Raw genomic sequence first — 13,259 nt, 5'->3', positions numbered from 1 at the left:
ACCTCAACCTGTACTCCGCAATTCTTCAGTTACATCCCCCTACCAATTCTACTGAAAGAAAAAGGAAGTATGAGGCAACAAAGTTGGGAGCATAGATGGTTCCTCCTCTGCATCAGCTGCACTGCCCACAGCCCCTTTACTACTTATTACATTAAAGGAAAAAAGAACAGAGGGAACAGTCATAGCTGCTCTGCCTCAAAAGTGAGAGCCATGCTGTGCAGAAGCTAACATGCCGTTTTCTGGTGCTTTCAGGGAATACATAGCAACTTTCACAGTCAAACTTAACATTTAACCCACAACAACTGTTATATTCTGTGATTCTTGTAATTTCTCAAAATTGCACAGTGTAGCAGCAGTCATTTTTCATAACTCATTTTGCAAAGCGTTCTCCTCTCAGGCAAAGAGCCCAAGAATACAACCACCTTCTCCTCCACGATAGCGCAAAGAACACTGCATTCATACGTTCACACATTCTAATTAGGAATACAAAGAACAAACCTTGTATGGACATCTATAAAGCGTCTGTGATGCCACGCAGCAGAACCTCAAAATGCATCGTGGGCAAGTGCCAGTGTTCAGTAACAGCTCAACAATTGGTCTGTCCTTTTCTGTTAGGGAAGACATGCTGGATAACTCTAAAATTAAAAAAAGAAAAGAAAGAAAAAAAGCCTAGAATAAACACAATTCAGCAATTCAACAATAAAAGGACTCACTTAACTGCACCATATTTAGAATCACTGGATTTTTTTTTTGTCCTCTAGAGAAAGTTCAGGATACATGTTTGTCTTAAATCAAAGACACAACAGAATTGGCAGACCAACCCAAAAAGACCACCGACTCGGGGAAAATCTTACATACTTCCTAGAAAAATCTGAACTCAAGAGTTCTGACAAAGGTATGCTGAGTTTTTGCCCAGTTTTATCTTTGATAAAGTGCATTATGTAACATGTTATTCTTTACTGAATGGAGATGGTGGGTGGACCTAAGACACATTAAGCCAAACGTAAAATGGAAATTCCTTCTGAAATTGTAGTAACTAAAGGATCAATCTGTTAAAATCACAGGAAAAACAAAACCACAAACAAGCAAAACCCAGGTGCCACCCCCTTTTGTCATACAGAGCCCTAAAGGCAAAGGAAGTCTTTTCTATCCATTAGCCCCTTCAATTTTTTGAGATTTCTTATTTCTCATCTCAAATATAGGACTACCGTTCTTGTGAGAGATCTCATAATGCTTTTTTCCCTAAGAGAGTACGGCCAATTTGGTTTCCTGTCACTCTCTGCCCAGAACTTTAGAACAGACTAATTTCTTTGGCCAAAATTTAATAATGGGATAGAACTCTCGGCGTTTTTTGAAAAATATGGAAAAAGAGAGATTTCCAGTGAGGTGCTCACCCTTACTGGATATCTAGGAAACTTTAGGAGGCACATAAGAATAACCACAGTTGTTCAGACCAAAGGTTCAATTAGTCTACTGTCACCCAAAGTGGGGATAAACAGATGCCACAGGAAAATATGTGTGCGCAGGGCATATACTGTTGCCAAGTGCTATCTGCCTCCAGTTACTTCTGGTTTGGGGGATTCCTTTGGCCTAGTGTGGTTTGCCTGTTGGTAAACCTCAAAAGATCTTTCCTCCAATTCTTCTCCAGTGACTCTTTGAAAGTCTTTTGCCTCTACATCCTTTGGCAAGGAATTCCACAACACCTACTGACAGATGAACCGCCCGATTTTGTTTTGGCCTTAGCTCCTGTAAGCAACATTTGATATCTCCCTAGTTTTTGTATTGCAAGAGACGGTGTAAAAGCAGGATATATTGGCATTCCCCATGCCCGCCACAATCTGTTACACCTCAAATGCCCTATCCTACTCAGGAGTACCTTGCACAGAAATATCTCAGCCATGGAAAACCTTCACAGCATGGGAAAAGTTATTAATTCAATTAATTTAGTTTCTCCTGGATTTGGATTCTTTATGGTAAACTGTAAAAACCAACGACTATCTAGACAACTTCGAACCTGCTTTTAAAAAGAAAAAACCCAACAAACATACTTTGAGGTAACTGTTAGCTCGGTTCAGCACCATGAGACTTAAATATTGCCACAACGTTTCACGCTACCATCGTCCGAACCAAGAGATTTAAGACAAAAACCCCTGAGAAGCTGCTTAAGAAATCTTCCGCTTCCTCGGGAGGATTTAACGCAGGCGCCGAACGCCCGCAGCCCGGCCGGGACGGCAGGCACGGCTCTCCACGGAGCCGCTTCCCCCGCCGACACCCGGGACGTAAGGCGTTTCCCACGGCCGCTGCACGGCGAAGCACAAGCCGCCCCGCAGCCCCCACGACAACGGGCGGGTCGCGACCGCGACGAGGCCAGCCCTTACCGGCCCAGCCGCGCAGGGGGAGCTCGGCACCCCCGCTCCCCGCCCGACACCTCAGCTCTCGGGGAGGGGAGGGAGTCCCATAACTCTCACACACGAGCGCGCGCCTGACCGTTAGAACCGTTACAGCCCCCCCCCCCACTGAGGCGCCTCGCGCGGGCTATAACCGGGGCAGGGGGAACGGGGACCGCTCAGCACAGGGCCGCCCTCCCCCAGGAGGCCGGAGCCGCCGCAAACAGGCCCAGGCTACTGCTGCTGCTGCCGCCCCCCGCCCGCTCCGCCCCACTCCGCTCCGCTCCCCCGGGAGAAGCGATCACCTCCCAGCGCCCCTCGCTCCACGCGGGGCCTCTCCCCCCTCCCGGCCGGCTAGCGGAGCCGGCACAGGCTTGCGCAGCGGCGAGGCAGAGCGCATCGATGGGCCGGCGCGGCGGGAAGCCCTGCCCGAACTCCCGCTGGTGAATAGCTCGGCGCTCCCGCGTCGCGTCTGCGGGTGGGCGGGCGGAGGAGCGCGGAGGAGCGCGGCGGGCCAGGCCGGGCCGGGCCGGGCCGGACTGGGCCGGGGGTAGAGTGGGGCCCGCAGCCAGGCGGAGATGGCGTCGCAGCCGCCGCCTCCCAAGCCCTGGGAGAACCGGCGGCTGGCGGGCACGGTGGCGCCGGCCTTCCAGTGAGTGCGTGCGCTGGCCCCGGGTCTTCCCTGCCTGTGGCGGGGTTGGGTGTTCGTCCCCCTCAGGGCGGCTGCGCCTTTCCCCCCTCGGGCCTCCCGCCCTGGCCTTCTCCCTTGAGGCGAGCTCAAAGGTCGGGCCCAGCCGGACAGTGCCTCCGCGAGCTAGTGGCTGAGCAGAGCTTGAGGGGGGTTGTCGGTTTGGGTGGCCCAGGGGGGTGGCTTGGGGTGGTTTGAGGTCGTTTGCCCTGCTTTGTTGAGGGGTTGTGTGCCAGGCGGGGAGGAGTCGCTGGAGGATTCCCCTCCTCAGTGGAGAGAGGGAGTGAGAGGCTCCTGAAAAGTACTGGTCTCAAACCTTACTTGTGTCTGTAGACAGCTGCATCTTTCATGTGGTGAAGGTAAAGCTGTACGTGTTGCCACGAGTGGATAAAGTGCGGGTGTCGGTTCCTGGGGATTATATAGTTGTGTAAGCATGTGTGCCTCTGTAGGAGTGGAGAAGCAGTGTGGTGGTGTCCCCAGGAATTGGAAAAGATGCATGTGTGTGTCCGTCGCTGGTGCATTCACCCCGGAATCTGAGTTTTTCCAGAAAATCCAGCCTGCTCATGGAGAAGGATGTTGTACACAAAATGTTTGTAAACTCCTTCCTTTTTATCAGAAATGAAAGGAAGCTTGGCGGTTGAAGATCAGTGTTGTTTTTTGTTTGGTGTTAGCGATTGCAATTAAAGTCAGCTGAAACTGGGCAATAGGTTAGCTCCAGTCTAAACATTCAACAGAAACTTTCCTGCTTTCACTGCAAGCTGAAGCTTGCTGAGCAAGAAATTTGATGTTAATTTTTCTTTGTGGGGTTATCTAGCTCGTTGTAAATCGCTTCAAGCAGCTTTAAAGTGAGGTGTCCTAAGTTGACTATTGGGGAGGGGGGTGTAGTGTGACTTAATAAGTTACAGTACCTTTGTTTTCTGTGATAACAACTTATTTTTGCTTCTGTTTTTAACTGCTAAGAGAGTTAAAGTCTATGATGGAAAAACCAAACAGTGTAAAGATACAAATATTATTCTTTACTTTGGAAACCTCTAAGTTTTGCTGAGAGGAAGTTGTTCCCTACCTTACACAGAAACAGTATAGCAAGCATGCTTCACATTGACAGCAGTGCAGAAAGAAGCAGCTCTGTGGCAACTGAAACTTGACTTTTCTTCTTCTATTTTTTTCTGTGAATTTAATGGACTACAGAAGTGGGAAGTCATGGGATGAGGCAGTAAACATGGGAAAAGACCAAAATGTTTGACTTTTAGGATGCTAATATGTTATTAACTTTTTAATGAAACAGCAAAAGTTGGACAGCTGCTTGACAGTATTCAAATACCAGTGTAGTACTTGCAGAGTCTTATTACGAAGGGCATAGATAAAATGACTTAAACTTATGGGCATACAAAGGAATAAAAGTTTACTAAATTAAAAACAAATAATTGACTCATAATACCTCTTTCTGCCAACAGTTAACAGTAATAGATTCAATCCCTTGACATGCTACATAAAGGTAATTAGATAGTTTGGGTAGAGGGGGAAACTGGGAGACCCAACGCCCTTGCATATGTTGTTGTATAACTGCTTGGATTCTCAATTAGGTCACATCACCCTTTTCTCTAAGGGCGGATTCAAAGGAGCTGTATCATTGGTTCATTGTATAGAAGAGCTATGAACAAGTATTGGAGATAAAGCTTTTGGATTGCAAAGTCCATAAATACTCTTGGTAGTGCATATAAGAGGCTTTTGTGTGCAGAAAAATTACCTAGGTGTTACAGCATCAGATTTGATGGATCTAGATGTAGCATTTCATGCTTTCTTAGTCACTACAATAAATAGACCAAAAGTTTTTCCATGTGTACGTTTCAGATATGCTGCGGTTCCACATTTACACTGGATATCTCATTATGGGTTTTTTTCCCCAAAAGACCTGTGTTTCCTGACTAGAATTTTTACTTCCCACAAACATTGTGCAACGTAGTAAGTGTTTGTCTGCCAGGTTCCCTATCCTAGCACTACTGAAACACACTGTTGTATTTATATAGTTAACTAAGAACTCTGGGGAAATGAAAATATAAAGTTCTTTTGAGTATTGATCTTGCTTGTCTGAATTTGTTTAGGTCTGCTGACTTGGGTGACAAGCTGCTGACCAGGCCTGGACAACCCACAGTTGCACGAATACCTCCACCTATTTTGCCAAGACCATCACAGCAAACGGGAAGCAGTAGTCTGAGCGCTTTCAGGCCAGCATATAGCAGTTCTTTTTCTCCAGGCTATGGTTCACATGCAACCTCTTTTTATGGAAGCTATAGTCCTTACAGTTACGGATATGGCGGTTTGGGTTATAACCGCTTTCGTACAGATGATATTCCTCCCAGCAGGTTTGTTCAGCAGGCTGAAGAGAGCAGCAGAGGTGCATTTCAGTCCATTGAAAGTATTGTGCATGCGTTTGCCTCAGTCAGCATGATGATGGATGCTACCTTTTCAGCTGTGTACAACAGTTTCAGAGCTGTGTTGGATGTAGCCAATCACTTCTCCCGCCTCAAAGTACACTTCACAAAGGTGTTTTCAGCTTTTGCTTTAGTGAGAACTATAAGATATCTCTACCAGCGTCTACAACGATTACTAGGTCTGCGGAAGAGTTCTGAGAATGAGGATTTGTGGGCTGAAAGTGAGGGGACAGTAGCTCGCATTGGCCTGGAAGACAAGGCGGCTAACTCTGCAAAATCCTGGCCCATTTTCTTGTTCTTTGCTGTCATAATGGGAGGTCCCTATCTAATCTGGAAACTGCTTTCTACATACAGTGACGAAGAAACAGGTAAAGATGATCTGCAGCACGAGAGAAGTGCAGCATATATTGTTCCGTTTGTTATCACGTGTATAGCAATTAATCTTATACTATAGTAATAGAAGTTAATAGATACTGGGGTACAATACTGAATTTTAGGCATGTGATACAAGTAACAGCCTATTTAAGTAGCCTGTTGTTGAGTTAGGATGCAGTTTCATGGTAAGCTTTGTGTGATTCCAGAATCATGGTTCCTTTCTATTTCTGTTTCCTTTCTACTAGATGTGGCAGTTGAGGTGGAGGGAAAAGTATTGGTTGGATTGACTCAAATCATGCTTGGTTTGTTACTCCTGTCAGTTCTCTATTGGAAAAGTGTTAGCAAGGAAGTTAAAGTGTTTTCTTAATTTTCCTTTAGAAAAAAAAAAAAAAACCAAACAAATCCAAACTTTATAATTCAAAGCAGATCAACTTTTAATTTCTTTTTTGGAAACAGTATCTAGTAACTGGGCAAGTGGAGAAGATGATCATGTAGTTGGAAGAGCAGAATATGATTTCAGTGCTCTCTCGGAAGAAGAAATTTCTTTCCGTGCTGGTGACATGCTAAAATTAGCACCCAAAGGTAAACTTTTAATTTTGTATTTATTTTCTAATCACTTGTGAAGTAAGTCATATTGTTAGAGTCTGAAAATGAAAACAAACAAAAAAAAACCCACCTTGTTTGACCAAACTCCTCATCCACACTGATGTTTTTTTCCATAAGTTATTACTTGCATTGTAATAAAACTTATTGAGTAGTTTTGTTCAATTTCCCTAAGATATGACACAGCCTAAGCTTACTCAGGGAGTGCTTTGTGGTTACCCTTGGCGGTTACCTTTTCCTCACACTGTGAAGATCCCTAGGCATTTGCAGTATGGTTATGTCATTGATTTCAAAATAACTTGCACTTCACAGTACTTTTCAGCTCACGTCACCAGTACAGATCCTAGTAATTTCTCTTGTGAAGTAGTTTGTATTTGCCTTTTATCACAGAGTTTTTCCTCTGCACGATGAGTTGTTTTGTCATCTACCTTCTGGTGTATTTTTGCCTCAACTGCAATATATTTTGAATTATTTTGTAACTTAATGCGTTTGTGTTTTCTTCTTCAGAACAACAACCCAAGATCCGTGGTTGGCTTTTGGCTAGTTATGATGGCCAAACAACAGGACTTGTACCAGCTAATTACATCAAAATCCTGGGCAAAAGAAGAGGTAGGAAAACAGTGGACCTGGAAAGGATTACAGAGCAACGTCCAGCCTTTACCAGCACATCAGTTAGAGGATCCGCTGCTGCTGTGACTTTAGAGGAGCAGGAAGCTGCTTTTGATTCTGTTTTTGCTGGGAGTAATAAAGTTCCTGTGGCGTCTGACTCCACTGTGGTTAGTGGAGAGAAACAGGGACTCTAACGCACTTTCATCAACAAAGCGACTGAACTGTGCTTTATTGATAAAACTTAAGGTTTGTTGAAAATCTGTATTGTAGTGGAACACTGATGGGTCTGTACCAGTTATTGCTGCTACTGACTGGTGGAGGGATGGAGAAATGATTGCTCAAATTTGTAGTATTTATTTTTGAGTCACCTAAGGCTGTACCCAACCACCTGGCAGCAACTCTTAAGACCTTGAGACGAGGAGAGTTGAGGCATTTATAACAAAGCAAGGAAAAAAAAAAATAGAGACTGCTGGCGTATTCTTGTTAAGGAGACAAACTGTTGGTGAAATCTGGAGATTAACATCCAGTCTTCATTGGAATGTTGGCTTGGCAAGAGGCCTGCCTCTTCAGTAGGTGTGCAAAGGGAAGATAAGATTTCTGTAAGATGTCCTCCCAAACTGGACGCTGAGGACCATAAAATAATAATAGTGCATTGTTTCCCCCTGAAAGGAAGGAGAATTGCAAGAGATTTAGGTGATACAGTTGAATCGTTGGAAGTTCTAAGTTGCTTGCTTTTCGTAAGAAGTAGGGCTTCTGGCATAAAGACCGTAGCTCTTATCAAAAAGGGACTCGTGAAAAAGGGGGGAGAAATGCACTCTACAAAGGAAGAGCAGTGAGGCTTCAGCAGTTCTAACCAGTTCTCTTTTGTTTATTAAAAGAACATTAGAATAAAGGGTATCCTGCAGTCGGGCACTTTCCAGCGCGCTTAATCATTATTCCCTTCTGTGGTAAACTAACTTTGCATCACTCCTAGCCATTTTGTGTTGTAGCCTGTTAACTGCCCATAAGTAGTCTATCAACTACCATCTGCCTTGCAACTTATTTCTGTTCTTTATTGTTTTTATATGAATGTCAAAATATCTATCCTGCCTTTTAGTGCGGTAGGAAAGCATTGGGTTGGGGGAAGTTTAACGTTATTCGAGTGGCAAAGAAAAAGTAACATTTCTTGCTTAATTGTCTCGGTTAGCTAAGGTCTTGGAGTTAGCTCTTTATGCTGCCTTTCAGGTGGTAATTTTTGCATCTGCCCATAAAATTTGAGGGCCCTGGTGTATCAAAAGCCATAAAAACATTAAGACTGTTCAAAGTATTTGGTATTTTCTTCATATTGGTGTTTGAGAATTCTGTATTGAAATACTGTTTTGTTTTTTTTAATGAAGCAAAGATAATTAAAACTTTTTTCCGTGTAGTATATATGTATAACATTTTGAGCTTCTGAAGATTAGAGCAATGGATAAAATAACTAAAGCTTGTCTTAATGATTAAAATAGCTTTTCTTTTTTATTTTAAAGGTACTCAAAAGTATTAGTAAAAGTAGGGCGTGTGCCTTTGCTTAATTGATCCAGTAGTTTCAGTTTGACTGCTTCTACAGAGATCTTCAACACCCATTATGTGTTAGCAAAGCTTTCAGTATTTATACTTTAATTGCATTTGCTGGCCTTGAGTTCTTAGAATTCTGTTCACCACAACAAAACTCTGACAAGAAAAATTGAAGTGAGCACAGTTTTATTGAGGTAGAGTGGCTGAAAAGACAGGTATTATGCTGGAACCTTGGATTTTAAAGTAATCTCTGAATGCCTGTTGTTGGTAATTAGAGCAACAATTTAAGTGGTTGTGCTCAGGTGTTGGGAGATGGTGCGAAGAATCATTTTTACTAGATTGTTAGATCTTCAAGTGCAGAGGAAAAGGAAAGAGTAGTTAAAGGGCAAATGAGAAACTTGAAACTAGGTTTAAAACAGAACATGTTCTTGAGACATTTCCCTGTGTACCAGGGCATTGAAGACAATTATCTATATTTGGAAGTGACATCTGTTGTTGAAATAAAAATAGCAAACAATCCTGAAATATAAAATATACAGAGGAAAAAAAGGGGGGGGTATCAAGTGTACAGTTCTGCTTGCAGTGTGTATTCATGGAGGGAATTAATTTACTGTTGTGAGATTTAATTAATGGACTGTCAGCCTCTCTTGTGGCAGTGACAGATTTCAAGCAGAGTAAGGGTCTTTTAAATAAATCAATAAATAAACCCCAAACTTTTTGTAGAGTATCCATTCAAGTAGACTTCTGTTTTCCTGCTCAGAACAAGTTGGGAAGACAGTACCATGATGTTTGTTGGAATCTTTAAATCTTCCTAATTTTTAGAATGATGAGTTTAATTTCAATTTCAGGTCATACTATTTTAAAAACAATTCTTTCAGTAGGAAGATAGGTTATTAATAACTGAACTGGCTTGTCTTTATAGTAATTGTACTTAGTCTATCGATCGCTGTCATAACTGTATCTGCTAAATCTTGACAAGAATTTTCATCCTTTCAGTCTTGCAATTACTTTAATGGGAAAAGAAGGCTCTGAGGAAATGAAGTAAGTTATTTAACTCACAATTAATTGTACTGATTGTAGAGAGGTATTAAAATTCACTGAAGTAAAATATATACTGTGCTTCAAGATTTTGATTTTTTTTTTAATGCACAAACTAGCGTCAGGAAAAAATGTGAGTCCTACAATTTCATTGTCTATGTTTCTGCCCATATGTCAGGCTACAGAAAAAACATGTAAGTGAATGCTGATTGAAAAAAGGAGGCTGGTTGACAGGCTGCTCAGGACTTGCACAACTTTAGAAAGGTGAGAAGACTAAAAGAAGCAGGTGTGGCTGCAACAGGAGTATGTAGAAGAGGAGATCAGAAAAGAGATGCTGTTGAAATATTGCTAAACTTACGCATTAGGCAATTGACTCTTATTTTAAGATCTGTACATACTAAGTTACCTTTATGTTATTCTTTGGAACTACTTACATACCTGTAGCAGACCTAGAAGTCTGTAACAGACCTGTGATGTTTGTTTATGTAAGGCTTTAGTTTAATCTTACTTTAATCTTACTGATACTGTTTAGTATACCAACCGTTTTATGCTTGAGTACTATCTGAACTAATGACAGGTGCCAGTTTTGACTGGTTCTCTGGGTGCTAGCCGTACGTGAACAGGCACACATTCAAAGCTTTGTTCAGGTCACTGAATAATAAATTTAAAATCTTCTCTTTGTCTAGTAGAACTTAATAAAATTGTCTGCTTCTTTTGCACAGGTTCAAAAACTCTTCCTTCTGCGGAACTAGACTGCATCTGAGCTAGTAAGATTGTTTTGACTTATTTGGCGATCTTGGTGAAATTTGCTAGTGAGGTAAATACAAAGAAAATACAGTTTCTTATAAATCTGATCTGTTTGCAATGAAAATTTTCCAGAAGAGGTACAAACTCAGAAACCAACACAGTGATTTTCTTGATGTGCCATAGCCATTGTAGAAACACTCTTGTCTACAACAGTAGCAGAGCTGCATTTATTTTACAAAACATAGGTAACACGAAAGCATATGTTTTTCAGTAGCTCCTTCCAGTTTTTTTATCCATGCAGGTGTGGCCATGTGTTGGGATTGGCCAACGGTTTTGACCTGTAAAGACAGGTAGTAATTGCATGTGTCTACAGGTTTACACTGGGTTTTATTTTGTTTTGGTTTTTTATACCCTCGTGTCCTGGGACCGGTTCTTCTGCAGACTCATGTGAAGCAGGTTTGGGATGATAAATCCGTCTCCTGGATTCTGTAGGCATACCGAACACAGCCTTTAAGCAGCTGGATAGTATCTCCTTGAAAGAAATGTACTCGTATAACTGGTTTAACTAGTAACAAGGGCGTGATGTCAATGCGAGGCACCCCTGGATCTTTATCTACAGTTTTTAATGCTCCTTTGAGATACTAAAGTTCCCTAAATTTCACAGTAGTCACAAAACTGTAAGACTCGAGCAAATGACATGGATTATTTATGCTGTCAAAGGGTATCTTTACAGTTTCTTGGTTTTAGAAGTGAAAATGCTTTAAAGGCAAGAAGCTAGTTCCACTACCTTTGAATGATTGGTAACTGAACAAGCATAGTCTCTAGACTATCAAGTGAGTAAAATTGAGGTAGTGATCTTTTTTTCCCTCAAATACTGGTATTGGTATTTTTTTCTTATTTAAAAACAATAAAAAGGGAGGGACTGGACTTCTGCCTAACAGCACAGGTCAATTCACAAACTGTGTTGCCAGTTCTCTGACATACCATCAAGCTTGCATCCATACTGTTATAACTTAATGCCATAATAATATAGCAATATTGCAGCATTAGTTTATTCTCTGGATTGCTGTGGGACGGTATGAAATCAGGAGTGTTTTCTACTTTAACCGAAACCCGCAGGAAGTTTTCATACTGTTTAAAGAATTCAAATTTCAGATACTTTTCTAGATCGGTGCAGTCCTTTTTCTGAACTTTCCTGTGCCTTTTTTGCATTCTGTGTCCTCGTTGTATTACTCCAAGGTTTAGGGGTGGGGTTTTTGGAAGAAAACGGTTCATATCTGTGTGGCCGTGATTCTCTCGGCGATTCCTGTCAAAATACCAAGGAGGAACAGAAGTTCCCTAGCATGATACTGTGGGGTTTAGCCAGAGGCAGAAAGAATGGGATTGGGGAGGATTATTCTATGTTGCATACAGGAAAAGGGGGTCTGCGGGGATGACACAAATTCTTGCTTAATTAATTTGCTGTGCTCATAGTGTGAGGCTAATTCTCCTATCTGATGCATCTTGACAGGTGATAAGAACTTTACTTGCTAGGGCTGCCCAGGTTTTTCCTTCACGTTACCATCTTTGCATGTGGGAACGTAATCGTGGATTTTTATCTGAAAAAAGGGCATCAGAGTTACTGCTGTGGAGTGCTGGGGTACTGCTCAAAAAGCCTGAGCTGGGCTGGATGTGGGTGCAGGCAGCAGAGGGGAAGGGTCGGTGTGAACGTCGCACTGAGCTAGGGAGAGGGTGGCATGACGCCATTTGTGGCCTTGAGGGCGAGGCGTGACGCCACGCGCGTGATGTAACAGCTCCGCCCCCGCCCGCCCCAATCAGTCGAGACTGAAGTGCGGGCGGAGGCCTGGCTGCGTCACTGGTTCGTGACGACGCGGAGGCGCAGCCTCGCGTCACGGCTACGTCAGGCGGAGGCGGGGAGAGCCGGTCCCGCCCCCCCGCCCGGGGCGGTGCGTTGCTAGGCTACCGGACGCTGGGCGCGAGGCGGGAGGGGGCGCTGCTGCCGCCGCTGCACTGCGACAAGGCGGGGCCGCCGCCGCAACACGGCGCGCGCCTGGGCTCCCGCACTGCCCGCGCCGCCGCATTTCCCCCACCCTTCCGGCCGTCCGATTGGCTGTCCCCGGCGGGAGGGGGCGGGGTCTCACCACCCGCCCGGCACCGATTGGCGGCTGCCGCCCCCCTCGCGGCGCTCCTCGCCCGTGCGCTCCGCCTCCCCGGGAGGGTGGGGCCGGGCGGCGCCGGCGTGTGAGGGCGCCCGTCTCCCGCGCTTCGGGCACGGCAGGTGGGGACGGGGGCGGCCCGCGGGTCCCGCCGCGCTGAGGAGCCCCGGAGCGGCTCCGCCGAGCTCCTCAGCGGGAGTGGCCGTGCCGGGCTGCGCCCGCGCTCCGCGCCGCCGGCTCTGCTCCGCCAGGCGCTCGGCGCGTCGCTCGTCTCCTCAGGGAGCGGCGCCGCCGTCCCGCTGCCCGCCCCTGCGGGCGTTGCGCCTCGAGGAGGAGCCGTTACCCGTCCCGCCGCGCCGCTTTGCCCCGCGCCCGCCGAGCCCTCGCCTGGGAGCCCGCCAGGTAACCCCTGCCCTACCCTGCCCTGGCGCGGCCGGGGGAAGCCGGGAGAGCCTCCTGCCCTCCCGGGAGCGCCGGCGCTGGGTTTCCCTTCCGCGCCTCGCACCGGGGAGCGGTGCCTGACAGCTGCGGGGGGCTGCTCCGTCGGAGAGGATTGGGGTGGCTGGCGGAGGTCCCAGCTGCTGAGGGCGGGTCCCACCAGGGCGGTATTTTATGAGGAGGCTGGGTGCACTTGTAGGATCTTGCCCCAAAACTGGGATCCGGTTTTATTTTTTTGTTTAAGTACCTT

General features: G+C 45.2%; 2 protein-coding genes across 6 annotated transcripts in view; one reads left to right on the top strand and one right to left on the bottom strand.

Moving 5' to 3' along the window:
* Nucleotides 1-2,800, bottom strand: part of PUS10 (pseudouridine synthase 10) — a 35,626-nt gene extending 32,826 nt beyond the window's left edge. The window contains exons 1-2 of one of the 4 annotated variants that reach the window (XM_075496963.1): nt 2,693-2,800; nt 499-635 (exon numbers count right to left, since the gene is read on the bottom strand). In XM_075496963.1, coding sequence (XP_075353078.1) covers nt 499-624 — 126 coding nt within the window. In that variant the 5' untranslated portion in view covers nt 625-635; nt 2,693-2,800. The other 3 variants (XM_075496964.1, XM_075496967.1, XM_075496966.1) reach the window with 3 other exon arrangements.
* A 107-nt stretch (nt 2,801-2,907) lies between these two features.
* Nucleotides 2,908-9,742, top strand: PEX13 (peroxisomal biogenesis factor 13). Of its 2 annotated transcripts, XR_012774952.1 has the most exons (5): nt 2,908-3,039; nt 5,178-5,875; nt 6,339-6,464; nt 6,993-7,340; nt 9,627-9,742. XR_012774952.1 is itself a non-coding variant. In XM_075496969.1 (4 exons), exons 1-4 carry the CDS (start codon nt 2,966-2,968, stop codon nt 7,286-7,288), a joined length of 1,194 nt encoding a protein of 397 aa, XP_075353084.1. In that variant the 5' UTR covers nt 2,908-2,965; the 3' UTR covers nt 7,289-9,742. The 2 variants fall into 2 exon arrangements, 1 of the variants encoding a protein (XP_075353084.1); XM_075496969.1 differs by having other exon boundaries at nt 6,993-9,742.
* The last annotated feature ends 3,517 nt before the right edge of the window (nt 9,743-13,259 follow it).

This window comes from Mycteria americana, chromosome 3 (genome assembly GCF_035582795.1).
Source record: "Mycteria americana isolate JAX WOST 10 ecotype Jacksonville Zoo and Gardens chromosome 3, USCA_MyAme_1.0, whole genome shotgun sequence".
In the NCBI taxonomy this organism is placed as follows: Eukaryota; Metazoa; Chordata; class Aves; order Ciconiiformes; family Ciconiidae; genus Mycteria; species Mycteria americana.
This window is presented reverse-complemented; position numbering and strand designations above follow the sequence as displayed.